The 15,791-nt window shown below is 35.0% G+C and overlaps 1 protein-coding gene across 1 annotated transcript in view; it reads right to left on the reverse strand.

Annotated features, from left to right (window-relative positions):
• The window catches only part of LOC110036871 (transmembrane protein 147), an 86,802-nt gene that overhangs the window by 31,501 nt on the left and 39,510 nt on the right, over positions 1–15,791 (reverse strand). The window contains exon 4 of the mRNA XM_020741421.1: positions 10,008–10,122. Coding sequence (XP_020597080.1) covers positions 10,008–10,122 — 115 coding nt within the window. The remainder of the gene's footprint in view (positions 1–10,007; positions 10,123–15,791) is intronic.

Below are 15,791 nucleotides of genomic sequence, written 5' to 3' on the forward strand. Positions count from 1 at the left end.
ATTTTGAGCCATTCCCATTTGACTTTCTTATGTCTAATCGTGAAAACCTAAACTTTGAAATCTTGAAAGCAAAACCACCTGATCTTAATCGAGAGTTATCTTAAGTGATTTCGATCATTTAAGATGTAATTAACTATAGGGGTTTGCCTCTATAGGGAACCAGGAACCCAGATAAAATAAACCATATCTAATTTTTATGTTAGATAGGGGAACTTGTTGGCCTTTTTATAAAAATATTTCGCAGACCAAACGGATGTCACAAATTGTTTAGTCTAGATGATTAAATCCCTATTACAAAGTAATATATTTATTCTTCGGGATAAGTGTATTGCTTGTAGTATTGTGTTAAATCATCTAAGCTATTTAAAATGTGAGACTCGTTTGGTCTCACTTATTTTAAAAATTAAAAAACGTTACTTCTTTAAAAAGGTTATATTTATATTTAAATTATTTTCAAAATCCCAAAATCATCACCGTTTCCAAACTACGAAAGTGAAGTTGAACAATAAAACGGCCGACAGGACCTAGGCAAGATTGTGCCTTCCATGACGAAAAAGGAAGATTCTTTTGCAATTGAAGGGGATGTCAAGGAGTAAACTGTGCCATCAACTGCGAATGAAGCCCTTCATAGTGGGATTTGAAGGTCAATGAGGCCATAAAAAAGAGGCTGCAAGAACTCGCAAGTAGACGAAAAGGCAAGGCAATCGCCAAAATTGCTCCTACTCAAGAAGAAGAGCCAGCACTTAAGAGAGCAAAGACAACTAGCTCTACTTGGAACCTTCATGTCAAGAAGACATAGGGCAAGCAAAATAAGAGCGAGAATATCTTGAGCTTAGACAGAGACAATTTTGTCGGCTCAGATCAATCTCTCCATGGACTATAATGAAAAATTAGATAGGGTGCTCCCACTCGCATAACATTTCAACAAATATAAGCTCACTTTCTGTAGAAGATGACTAGTGGGATGAATAAGGACGCACTGTCATTCACCACTATGTAGTTGCAAGCATCGGCGTAGCAATTTCTCCACTCGTTGGCAAGATGTATGGAAAAGTTGGCAGGAGATCTTACCAAAAAGAAGAATAAGACGAATAGTATGGAAAAAGTGCTCGCTAAAGCGGAGATGAGGACTAAGGCCAATGTGGGCCCTCATAAACAAACATAAAAGAGTCTTAGCAGAATCTTACCAATAAATAATGAGGCCAAAGTCGATTCAAACCAGGATTAAAATTCTGATAGAGGCTCACAGGCAGCGAGTTGAATTTTTGGAAAGGGGCTTTCGGATCTGAAAGCCAAATGTTCTAAGTTTGAGGGTGAATTGTAGCAGGCTTATGAGCAAATGTCGACCTTGTAAGCCCTTAAGAAGTTTATGAAGTTGTTGTCGAACACTATTGCTCAGAAAATCATATTACATAAGGAGTTCTTTGAATGAATAAAATATTTTTTAGAAAATTTACTAGAAAGCAAGTTCTCCGTCCAAAATGGTCTATTTTTTAGTAGATTTAAGAAAATGATGGAAGATATTAGTTCAAATGGAGAGAGTAAAAATCATGAGAATGGGTGTAAGAGAACTTCAACAAACGTTCAATTATTATTATGTGGGAAACCAAACTATAATTTTTGCATTCATTTTATTTGAAATAATTATACTTTTTATGTCATAATTCATCTATTTTTTATGTTATCTTATCTAATCGTAAGTCTTTAAGAATGCTATTTAGACAAACTTATTGAATTCGACTTCTGAAATTTGTGTAAGAGAAGACAATTTAAAATTTTTTCAACCTACATTCACAATATTACATGAGCGATAAATAGAAAATTCATAAGATTGGATGAGAATTGGAGATTGGAAAATGCCTTAATCTATTAGATAAAACTCAAGCGGACTATGTGGATTGACATTGATGAGTTATAAATTCCACAATACATAAGAGAATTCATTTATCCATCACCGAATTAAAAATATTATTCGGCAAATTCTTTGATAATTGCTTTGGTATAAGAGTATTACACTACTCATTCCCCCTGAATTTTAAGTCAACACATTTGAAATGTCAAACATTACACCAAAATTTTTACAACACTATTGCAGTTTATGGAGATAACCGTTCAGAATTACTGCACGAGTGATTTATGTATTACTCATTACGAATCTCACCGTAAAAAGGTGGAGTATAACTTCCTAGGCTTGACTTATGTTCCTAGGGTAAAGGGTTTAAAATGCTTGAAAGTTAATGAACGAACTTCACTATCAAAGTAATTATAATGTGTAGCTCGGATGACATTTTTTGCACAATAGAGCAATTTTTTAAAAAAAGAAATCACATGACAAAAGGACAAACCGACATGACAAATACAGTATGTGACAATTCGTCAGATCAATGGAGGCAAAATTGTCTTTTATTAGCCTACAAACAATTTTGTCTTTTGTCATTTATTATGGTTTAGTATAAATAGAGCTAATATGTTTAGGGCTAAGGAAATGCATGAAAATATTGTTGTGAGTCGGGTATAGAGTTTGGGAGAGACCTCCTACCTCTCAAATGGTAAGATTTGGTAGAGATTGCCTACCTATTGAATTAAAGGTACTTATCTTATTTATTCGTGTTAAGTGTTTTGGATTATTGAAAAAAGCAATTTGCTTTATAAAAAATCACGTTGATTTTTGTGTCGGATCATATCAATGATATTAGAGAGTTGATCTTCTTCACCATCTCTGTTGCGTCACCTTTGTGACCTAGCTAGCGAAACAATCTCAATCCGAGCAAGCTGAAGGCCAACAAAGGGATGGTGACATACAAGCATTAGGAATACGTCAATACAGTTGCGATAAGAGCTAGTTGGGCACGACGACAAAAATGCGCCTTACAGGCGTCAACATTCATGATTAAAATACGTGGGCGGTCATGATTTGAAATAAAGAAGGGTCGCGAAGTGACTTAATATTGTGATATAATCACGATTGGAGCTAGCTGGGAAAGAATGACGGGTTCGTTGCATCCAGGGTCGCGAATAGACGGGATCATGGGGTACAGACAATAGAAAAGTTGAAAGATAGCGGCGCACAAAAGTTTTGTGCCGCTCTTGATCAAAATTGGCCATTTGGATTATGGCGTGAAGGAGTCCCAAGTCGCTTGTGATGGAAACACGTGATCAGGATTTGCGACGTACAGGAATTCATATTGCGGCTTCTGGAATTCAGCACAGCTTGCAATGATTTTATCGAACAACATACAAAAATTTCAAGATCCAGTATCCAAAGTTCCACGCATGCCAAACATACGTTCATAAATTCCAAATGTTCTTAGCATAAGAGAGTTTCAAAACTATCCAGGATTAATGGTGGCCAAAAAATGTGAATGTTTTTGAGCAAAAACTAACGAAAAAGATCGACAACATCAGATCTGAAATGAAGGAGCATTTATCAACAATATAGGGGAGGTTCACAGCACTTGAAAAAATGATACATAAGATTCTGGTACACACAAAACCCACCGCCTTCAGCAGCGGGATTGAACGACGGCATATAAAAAAACGCAAGCAGTCGACAATCCAATGAATTCATGCAATATTAGGGCAGCATCGATGTCTAAGGTTAATCTAGAGCTGCGAGATCAAGAAATGGAAAGCAGACTTGAGCGTCGGCACGTGGAAGGAATGACACGACATCCGAATAGCAAGAACTAGAAGTTAAGGAAAAATGAGATAGCAGGTGATTCGAGGCAGGAAAAGACCAACTTGAAGGATTTTGACCAGGGAGAAAGAACCATGGTGGGTGGGACCCCGACAGAGAGATGTATCCAACCGCACCAGTGTCTTTTGTTGCAGCAGTCTTCCGGCTAAAAGGTAATTCTGGAGCTTATGGGGACGATCGAGCTGATTATAGGGTACGCCAAACTTACGGAAGAAGAAAAATTAATAGGTCGAGGAAGGGAACCCAATCCTCACTTTATGGGTGAAATAAACTTCAGTCAAGGAAATTAGAAAGGAGATTCACGTATGAGGAAGCTGAATATGCCGATTTTTGAAAGAGAGGATGTCCACAGTTGGGTCTATCACGTGGAGAGATTTTGCTGTTAATAGTTTAACAAAAGGAAAAAGAATTGATGCCCTATGTTTGGAAGAGAATACTCTAGCGTGGTACCAATGGAGAGAACAACATCAACCAATCAAAGCCTGAGAAAAATTCAAGGATTTCTTGTTGTAACGTTTTAAAGCAATTCGAGAAGGTCACATACACAAGAAACTCTTTGTATTGACTCACGAAGGGACACTTATGGAGTATAGGGAGAGATTCAAGCTATTGTCGGGACAGCAAAGGGGAATTTCTAAAGAAATATTGGAGGGAAACTTCATGAAAGGTCTAAAGTAAGTCACATCCAGAACTTTGTCAATTGAGATTACAAGAATTGGGAGAACTATGAAATTAGCAAAGTTGGTTGAAGATCATAATACAATGGAACAAACTAATAAAAATAGAACAGGTGGAGTGCCATACCGAACTGTGATAACCATGGCAAAACTAAAAGCCCAAATATTGGTAGTCCAAAGGGAGGCATCACAAGATAGGAATCATGGACCACAATATGAGGAAACACTTAAGCGCCTTACAGGGGCAAAGATCCAGGAGAAGCAAGGCCAAGGGGTCATATTTTTCTGTGCGATGAGAAGTTTGTTTTAAGACAATGTTGCAAAAAATCAAACATTACATGCTCTCACAGTCTTTGGCGAGAAGGCAGGGGATGAAGAAACAGAGGAAGTTTTTCATGGAGGAACACAACCCTTTTTTCCAACTTGAAGACAAGATTTTGTTTTGAAAGGGGAGTAATGTTAGATCGGCACCTAAAGACAAGTTTATCTTTTATTAACCTACAAACAATTTAATCTTTTATCATTTACTAAGGTTCAGTATAAATAGGACTAATATGCTTAGGGTTAAGAAAATGCATGAGATTATTGTTAAAGTCTTAGGTTTAGAGTTTGGGAGAGACTTCCTACATCTGGAATTGTAGGATTTGGGAGAGATCACGTACCTCTGAAATTATAGGTGATTATCTCATGTCTTTGTGTTGACTGTTTTAGACAATTGAAGAAAAAATTAGCATTCCCCTAACTTGTGGAAAAAATCATGTCGATTTCTGCGTCGAATAATAACACAATTCTCTTCATTCACGCTCCAAGTTTTGCACTGAGTTCATTACTAAATGGTGAACTCAACTAGGCGAGTTCCTTCAGCATTAGAGTAATCTAAATCCCTGTGTAAACATCGACAAATTTCTTTGGAGAGTGTTCTTGTGCTAAATAAGGTCGTAAATGAGCCGAGCTTGAGCGAGCTCAGGCTTGGCTCGTGTTCGGCTCGTTCGAAATAGCTCGTGTTCGAAATCGGCTTGTGAACAGTGTGTTCGTGTTCGGCTCGATTTAAATATTCTTGTTCGTGTTCGGCTCGAAATTGGCTCGTTAAACTAAAATTGAGAAAAATAGATATAAAGTGTGGGATTCGAACCTAGATCAAATCCATACAAAAGAAGACACTAACCACATTTCCACATGAGACGTTATGATTTAAACTTAGACATAAATATATATAATATATTATTATATAAATAAAATATATAATATATTGTTATATAAAAAGTTATATAATTTTTTTTCGAGTCATTTCGAGCCGAACAAGAGCGAACAAACTGTTTTTTCGTGTTCAGCACGTTTACATTTCGAGCTTAAAAATTTGTTTGTGTTTGGCTCATTAGGTTTAACGAATGAGCTGAACACAAGCTGTTCACGAACAACGAGCCAAATTGACAACCCTAGTGCTAAACAAATCATCATCTTCCGTGAACCATGTGTCAAATTAAATTGGACAATGATAAGTCACAAATGGTAGACTCACGAGTAAGCCATCATAAATACTAAATTTATTTCTTGTTAATGATCCATGCCCTCTATTCCCATCTATAAATACTAGCGCTCCACTCCACTTTTGGAAAGCAAATAATGGTGTCAAAAGGGAGCGGATAATGAAGGAGAAGATGAGGAGAGGTACAAGTCAAGTTCTCCATTCTTGCCTTCCTTCCCATGAGTCTCCGTTAGTTATGGTCCAAATTGAAGGACTCTTCATTTGTTGGTGTCCAAACATCAGTCCTGCAACGTCAAGTTCCTCACAGCTTTGATTTTTGCATGCTAAAGGAAGTTGATGATTTTGTCTTAAGTATCTAGCCACTGGCATTATTAATCCTAGCTTGTTTTCAGCCTATTTTTTCAAATGGCAATCCAAAAAGATTGGTTGAGGCCTGATTTTTTGTTTTCTTTTTCATTGTTGTACGAGTGTGTCAAGGCTCTTCCACTTGAGGTGACTCAAATGGAAGTGAACTAGCTAGTTTTATGTTGGTAAGAGATTCTACCCTCAACCCATTTCCATACTTATTATCGGTGTAGTGTACCTTAAACTAATGCATGTTTTCAGAGCTTTGTGCTATGTTTAAGGTTTCTAACTTACAACATCTCTTTGAAAGCAACTAACAAAATTTTGCAAAGTTTCTTCTGTGACCAATTTGCAATAAATCTTGCTAGCACTTCTGCTGCACTAGCAAACTACAGCACAAATATACACTCGAAATATGTTTGAAAAGAGAACACTCATAGTGGCAAGCTATTAAACAATTTGAGCGTTAACTCCTTCAAAATCATAAAAAATAAATGACAATTTAAAATTATCATTGAATGATCCGAAATGATCAAAAGAGTCAGCTATACCTCTATAAGATTCTAAAGATGAAATCATAAATCGTTCGAGTGCCTTTGCTTCGGCGATCTCTCTAGAGAAAGAATTTTCTAATTGGTATAATAGAGGAGTTTTGGTTCTCCTTCTCACCCACTCAAATGCAGAGATGATCAAACCACCACTATTAGAGTGATAAGTTTCATTCTCATTTGCTTGAGCAGGTGATGAGGCTTCTTTACATCTTGCAGAGAATGCTCTTCTATGTTGTGCTACTGCTTCTAGAAGAGAAGGGGGTGCATGCTCCCCCGATGCAAGCGTCTCTAATATTACTACCATCATCTACTCTTCCAACTCATTGATTTATTGTGTCACAAGCTCTCTGGTACACTACATTTTACTAGTGATATCTCTGTTGCTTGGCTCTGCTCTTTGTGTAACTTTTCTTTTTGTTTCTAGCATGATTCATGTTCACCACACCTATTAGAATATTTGAATTTGAAGTCCCTAAACTCACGTCTCAAGAAGAATGAGCCAAATAAGAGAAAAACCTCTTTCCTTTGGGAGAAAATGGAGAAAAAAGTTTTGTATAATGTTTAGGGATCAGCTACTTTTTCTTCGGTCATATTCGTCTATTTACAAAGGAAAATTTTATATATTAAAAAATAGCAACTCATTGTACAAATATCTCAAAAAATCTTTTATTTATCATTTCTTCTCTTCTTATGACTTTGACATTATAATTAATATTATGTATGACAGCATCGTATTTTGATATCTATTGCCCATAACAATCGTTGGGGTCACATTCTTGTAGATTCAATCAATCTTTGAGGTAATTCATCACTAGTCAAATCAGCTTCAAAGTAAGTTCCCTCTCGAATGAGTCTTATCTCTTGGAAAATGAGGCGAACTTGGTACCCTTGTAGAGTGGGTGAGCATTCTCAAACAAGTTTTATAATTGCGGGGGAGCTATCGAACATAACTCATTGATTGAGCTAGCGGAAGAGATCCCGCAAGAAAATCAACCTTGTGAGTTGTTTGGTCTTTCATCTTGAAATCTTACTGGACAGCTAGTGTTTGATTGTTAGCGCTCATCAATTCATCATAGTTTGGTCGTTTGCCTTGAAAGTCTATTTGGTTCTAAACTTAGACTCGGTCAAACAAAATTTGGATATAAAATTGTATATAAAATTGTAATATGAGTCATATTGTCAATCTAACAAAACCAAAGTGTGGATTGACTCATAATTTTATATAGAAAGCATTGTTCTTGGTAACTTCCAACCAAGGCACATTGTCCTGGATTGAAATGGGAGGTTCACCTCACACTTATCAAAGAAAAAACGAGTGTCCCACTTGAGTTCATCTCAGTGATGCACCAACAAATGGACGGACACTCTGACTAAATACTATGAATCCTACAGAACTTAGTTAGAACGTGCATTCAACTTTGTCATTAGGCGGGAACAAAACATAACATTGATCAAGTTCTTATAATAGTCATCAAGTCAACATCAATGAGCCATACAAAGCTTTTAATGGAAGGAAGTGATGATTGCTGATATGTTGAACCAACTGAAGGGAATGAGCCATCTTTACCTTACTGCTGGTATACAAGACTACCAAGATGATCACGGTAATTTGATAATGACTTTAGAGAGCACAATAACAAATGAAATACCAAGATTTAAGGGATTAATAGCTAATGTTGAAGAGTACGTGTTTTTTTAAGTCAGCTACGTGAAGATGCGAAACGACTTGGATATGTAGAGAACTCGGCATTTTTTACTTGGAACCAGTCCAGATTATGGTCCATGTAGGATCAGTTGCATATGGGGTGGATTTACATCCTCAGTAGGTTGGAGTTCACAAAGTCTTACATGTTTCAATGTGTACTCTACAATGTCAACACATCAAACATTATTTGATTCAACCATGATGAGATGTAAATTCAACTCAACACGATATTGGCCTACCAAGAAAAAAAGCTCCAAAGAAATATCATCTCAATGGTCGAAGTATCATGGTAAAAGTAAACAAAGAAAGAAGCTACATCAAAGATTGGGCAAACATGAGAAACTGATAACCCAGATAATCAAGGCCACAGGAACAAACTTTTAGGATGAAATTTTCTGATAATGAATGATAGGATGACTGAATATATGGAAAAGAATTTGCTCGACTCCTTGTGTCCAAGTGGATGGCTGACCTCCTTGGGTCTGCCAGGATGTTTAACAACCACCATCCTTCATATGTTCAAGTTTGTTGTTCATTACTTGCATAAAATCCTTCCATTGTCTGTCTTTTAGCTTTTGTTCTACTAATTGTAAGTTAGAATGTTTTCCTCTGAATTTATCCTAATACTTTTAGCCTCTAGATGATTAGTGGAATCTGGTGGGGCAGTGGAGATGAATGCGATGTTCATCAGATCTAGCCACTTGAACGCCAGTGTTTAGTTGTTTATCTTTCAAAACAAAGGAATATAACTTTAAATTCTTTAATGATTTGCCAATGTAGAATTCCTTCTCGTATTTAGGTCTTCCATTTTCCTTCCTTTAATTGAATTGAGTAGATTTTTTTTTCTTCGAGTTTTCATATATCTCTCGATGTTTTGATGGCCAACCTGCTACCACATGACTGCATATTTCTATCCCAGTAGAGCTAAAGATGACTCAGCTCAACAGTTGATCAACTTTGTATTGCAAACGGCAAGGTCTGGACCACAACAGAGCAAAGGCAGTAGCACTGAGTGGAATTTTGTTCCTCAAGTTTGCCCCACTCATGATGAACCAGCCAAATTGAATTAGTTGGATTCAGGTCATGACAGTACAATCATCAACCAGTATTACATATATAGAAAACTAGGACAATTACTAAGCATAGCAGTGAAAGGCATAACCCATTTCCACTAGCATGTATAATGAACTTTGTCAATTTTTAAATAATAGCATAGAATTTTGAAAAAGTTGTAATAACGGAAAGTGGCATCACATAAAACAATTTGTACTCCATCTCAAGTTTACAATCAAATCCATAATAAAATGACAAACCCAAAGAAGCAATCTATTATGATAGCTAAAAAAAAGTACCTAGATGATTGGAGAAATCATCTCAGACAGGGTTTAAGACCATCCAAAATTCTATATCATGTAAGCCACACACAACAGTGTAGCCTAATGTAAACCAAAAATTGAAAACCAAATTGGAATGTAACTAATATTGGATTAAGGGAATGTACATTTAATCAAGTACTAACTAATAAAATGGTTATAACCCTCCATACCTAGTCCAACAGCTTGGAATTTATGAGTTTGAGAGATGTTCCTATGAGTCAATTGAGTCAATGCAAAATAAATCCCAGCAACGTCTATGAAGCCAATAAGTGTCCTCATCAGTTCCTGTTAAAAAGAAAAAAAAAAAAATTTTCTAACTCAACCGAAAATAAACCGAAAATAAATTTGAAGCCAGATCAAAGATCACAGTAGTGAAAAATAAAAAAGCAACACAAAAGATCTCAATAATGCCAATGACGATTGATAAGGAGTATTAGCATTTAATCAATTAAAAACAGAAAGACAGTTGTGATAAATAAAATGTTTCATCGAAGATTTCAAAAGCCAATGAAGCTCGATAAATAGGATTAACATTTTAGTCAATTAAATAGCCCCGACTGAGCTTAATGAATCTATCAACATTTAAATAGCATACAAATAGGATAAACCACCCAGTTAGGTGCTTGACTAAAAGGTTTAAGAAAACCCTCTAAGTAAATGCCCTGTAAAAATATTCATTATTTGCATCAATAGTTTATTGCTTAAATAATGCAATGCCACCTAAAAGACATAGTGATTCTAGCTTTTCCTTCTATTTCCCGTATCTTACATTTTTAAGATTAAGAGAATCCCGATACCCTTCAATCTGGGCGCTGTCAAGATTATCCTATTCATGACATATTCAATTTACCTCAATCCAAAAGATAATAACAAGCCAAGCATCCTCTAATGCTATCAAGCTACACATCTTCATAACAGTGAACCAAGCAAACCACTAACCAGCATTCAAGTTTTGGGTCTTGTATCGTAATGCTTATTGGACATCTATAGGAACAAGCGGTTATTTTTTCAACTTCCTGTTTTAATCTTATCATAGCTAAAACTTTTGTGTTCTCTCAATGCAACATGAAAAGCTTCTGAAAGAACAATTAAAATCAATAAATTCAACCTGAAGATTAAATTGAATGCAAAACAAAATCCATCGCTGAGTATGCCTTTATTAACAACTTGCCATGAAAACCAATTAGCAGATTTGAAACAAATATTTCAAGAGCTAAGCATACATCACAGATTAATTTCAAATCAATCATAAATTCAAAATTCGTATACAACATCTCATAAAGAGATTTTCTACGTAAGGGATTAAATGGAACATAACAAACCATAAACTATTTGGGTGACACAGCTTAGATTCATTAGTAACAACAGCCTGATCTCTAAATGTAACAGGAAAATTGAAAGCACATGTTACATATTTATATACACTCTTATCTCTATAGATTAGAAATATCTCTAATAATAGAAAAGATTATGTATTCAGATCTCGTAAAGTAAAGCCAAATAATACAAGAAAAATCATCCATAAAAGTGAAAAAATCAATTAAGAACACATGTAATTTTGCTAATTGAGACAAGATTAAAAGAGAATTGAGGTAAGCTGAGGAAAAAAATTAAAGGCAATGTATATGTAACATTGATCGTGTCGGAACCAAGAATATTAGAGGTAGATCCATATGGTAAGGTGATGGAAGAAAGATGTTTATGAAAGGTGTAAAAAAGTTTTGGATAACTTGTTATGTGATCTGTGTAGCATCAAAATCAATGACCCACTATATAAAAGACAAGTATCATTGTTATGTAACTTAACAAGGGCAGTGATAGATGGAGATTTCTTTGGTGCTTCCCAAAATTGGAAGAACTTAGCATATTAATCTGCAGAAACCGATAGAGTCTGACTCTGATAGGCCTGATTAGTAATGACCGTATGAGTTGACTGTGATCTAAAACAATTATAATTCTTTTTGAGGAACTTCTGAACGTTTTGTTCATATGACTCAGTTCATGGCAGTAGTAGCAAACTACTATCGAGCCTTGATCTCTAGAATTTAGAGCTTCACTTTCATAATTGACATGAGATTAAGATTTTTTGATGTTTGCATCTTCCTGAAAAGGTAGAGCTCAATGGTGATGTACAAATAAAGTTAGAGAGCTCGAACTAATACGTAATACTCTATTATATACTTCGAGTAATAGCTCCTGAGTCAAATATGATCGGTAATTTGACGCCTTCATACTGTGGTATGAGGCTAACTGGAAAACTCATAATAATTATTTATTCTCTTTGAGCCTGCTAAGTCTGGACATCAGTACTAAAGGACAATAGTGCATTCAATTCTTCATAAACATGTATAAAATGCATGTGATACATGTTAAGTGATTGATCCTATTGTTCAGCTTCATAGAATTCCTTACATACATCAAGATTCGAGAAATATTTTCTCCCAGAAAATACAAAAGTCAGAGTAATATGACTGACCAGATTAATCAAGTTCGATAAAGTTCCGCATTTGTATCAAACATTGGCATAACTCTCATCTTTAAAAAAATTCAAATCAGTCTCAACTGAGGAATTATCAAAGATGTGACTTTCTTTAGAAAAAAATTTTGAAAGTAGAGTCACATATTTATTCCAATAAAAATAATTTATGTCATTTAACTTTTCATCCATAATTTTAGCCACCAATATAACCAAAGTTGTTACAACATGTTTTTGTTCCATAACAATGATTATCACTAAATATTCAAGAAAATTGAGTACAAATGAGCAGAAGGGAGATGAACTCCAAAGAAAAACAACACTAAGTCGTAGGAGTTGAATAAAACAACTAATGAATCCGATGAAACTAACAAAGGCTCGTTAAGCCGATGAGGCTGAGCGATATAGATGATACCAATTAGGATGAAGATGAAGGCATCGAACGAAGTCGAACCTAGTAGACAAAGTCGAAAATGTTGTTGAAGCCTCACGATGTAGACAAAGTCGATTATTTGCCGAAGAAGTGGACGAAGACGAGCGACACAGTGAAACCAAACGAAGCAAATGTTGAACAGTACGAAGGTAAAGAAGTCATACGAAACAACCGATTAAATCAATCTAAGAAGACAAAGCTGACAAATGCATACACCAAAATAGTTGAATTACATGGTATGGTGCAGTTAATATCACAAATAGTTGATAAAATGACTGTTATTGAAAAATCTTCCATCAGTGCAGAACCTAAAACTGAAACTAGGGTATAAGTTGATCGACACTTAAAGATATTTCAATCTTTCAAGCCATCTGCATTCAAGGGTACCAGTGACCCTACAATTGATGAAGATTGGCTCCTAAATATTAGAAAAATTCTAGATAGTATGATTTGTTCGAAAAACAAAAAAAGTGGCCCTAGCTATATTTATGATAGAAGAAGCAGAAAGGTGATGGCATGCACAGTATAGAGAAAAATTTCAGCTGACACCTCTATCACAAATTCAACAGGAAGAATTTGTTAAAGTCTTCAAAGGTTGATTCATTCCGCCTTCAGTCTGATTTGAAATTAGAAGATAAGTTCTTCAATCTAACTCAAAAGTCCAAAATAGTTAAGGGACCAAGAATGTTATGCAATATAAGATAATTCATTTTTCTTTTCAGATATGCACCCCACTATGTCAGTATCAATAAGAAAAAGTTTGCAGATTTCAGCAGGGTCTCAGAGATCTGTTGAGGTTGGCATAAGCTCCATTTGAAATAAGTGATTTATCTGTGCTTGTAGAAAGGGCAAGAAGAAATGAAAATGAGCTGAACTTTTTCAATTAACGGTGGCAACCTCAGGCAAGAAAGTGCAAGTATTTTGATAAAAGAGAATACTTCCAAAGCAAGAAAATTAAATCAGAATGTAAGCAAAAGCAACCACAATCAAAAAAGCCTATTTGTGAAAAATGTGGGAAGAAACATTTTTGGACAGTTCTCAAGCGGTTCCGGAAAATGTTACAAAAGTGGACAGTCATGACACATTCAAATGAATTGTCCACAAAAAGAGAAAAAAGACAACACACCAAAGACAATTAAAGGACAAGGACAACCTAGAAAATTTTTGGAAGGCAGTTAGCTCAACAAAACTCAATTTTTCGAAAAGCTTTCAGTGCAAACAAAGGGTGAAACTTTGGAACGCAGAATTGAGCAACCAGTGGAAGCCTGAGTTTTTGCAATTTAATCACCGCCTCAAGAAGCCAAAAAATCTAAAGTTGTGATTACATGTACGCTCCGAATTCAAAATCAGCCTGACACTGTTCCATTCAATTCAAGTGCATCACATTCCTTTATTTCTAATGAATTTGCTGCCCGTTTACTTGTTGATAGTATACATTTTTCTCTTGCTCTGTGTGTTGTTATGCCTTCAGGAATTGGGCTTTATGCTAGTAGAAAATGTGTAGTTCATGTTCATATTGATGATAAGAAGTTACTAATGAAGTTGATCATCATATCAATTCAAAACTTTGATGTTATTTTGTGATGAATTGGTTGGTAAATCATTTTGCTAAAATAGAATGATGGAAAAGCTGAGTGAAACTGAAATGCCTAGTGAAAAATCATTTTATATCTTATGAGATTGAAATGCGCAATCTTCTTTTATTAGTACAGTGAAAGTTTGGAAGCATTTGAGTAGTGGTGAACTAATGTTTTTGACAAAATAAGAAGTGCTAAATAACCGTATACATGAAGTGAAAAACATCCAAGTGATTTCAGAATTTTCTGGTTTATTTCCTGAAGAACTGTCAGGACTATCGTCAGAACGACAAGTTGAATTTGGTATTGATGTGCAACCAGGAACTTTTGCAATGTTAAAATCTTTGTATATGATGGCTCTGAAGGAATTGCAGAAATTGAAATGTCAGTTGCATAAATTTAAATATCAGTTGTAGGAACTGATAGATAAGGGTTTTATCTGACCAAGTAATTCACCGTGGAGTGCTCCAGTATTGTTCGTTAAGAAGAAAGATGGATCCATATGGTTATGTATTAATTACAAAGGTCACAATCAAGAACAAATATCTTTTGCCTAGGATTGAAGATTTATTTGATCAATTAGAGGGTGTAAATCTATTTTCCCAAATTGATCTGATATTGGGAAATCATCAGGTCAGAGTCAATGAGACAGATATAACTAATACAGTTTTTGGGACCATATATGGTCATTATGAATTCTTAATTATGCATTTTGGTTTAACTAATGCTCCTGCAATCTTCATAGATCTGTTAAATCGACTTTTCAAGCCATATGTGGGTCAGTTTGTCATTATATTTATTGATGATATTCATATTTATTCAAAAAATAATAAAGATCAAGTCAAACATTTGAGGATGATATTGGAGTTGCTAAAATAGAATCGGTTATAAGCTAAACTTTTTAAATGTGAATTTTGGTTGCGAAACATTGCATTTTTTGGACACATTATTAGTGGTTGGAGAATTTCAGTAGATCTTCCAAAGGTAAAAGCAATTGTAGAAAAACTTACACCAAAAAAATGTTAAAATTACATAGTTTTCTTGATTTGGCAGGAAGTTCTTCAAAGGATTTTTACAAATAGTGAAAACAGTGGAAAAGTATAAGAGGACTTAATTTTTATTAATGCAAGGGGGGTATAAATACCTATTATAGGACTTACAAGTAAGGAAAGCAATAAAAACAAAATACAGTAGGCAAGGAAAGAAATAATAACAAATATAAAAGACAACTAATCTCTCTAATTAAGGAGAAAAAATAAATAGAGATTTCTAAGATTCCTTATACAATTTATAACTCTTTAAATATAGAGTTATAACAAATATGAAATATAATCATCATTATTTATGAGATATATTTCAACACTCACCCTCAAGCTGGCATGAAGATGTCACTCATGGCAAGCTTGCTAAATAGATTCTCTTGTTGCACTTTAGAAAGACCTTTTGTTAGAATATCTGTTGTTTGGCT

This window comes from Phalaenopsis equestris, unplaced genomic scaffold, assembly GCF_001263595.1.
Source record: "Phalaenopsis equestris unplaced genomic scaffold, ASM126359v1 Scaffold212035, whole genome shotgun sequence".
NCBI classification, from domain to species: Eukaryota; Viridiplantae; Streptophyta; class Magnoliopsida; order Asparagales; family Orchidaceae; genus Phalaenopsis; species Phalaenopsis equestris.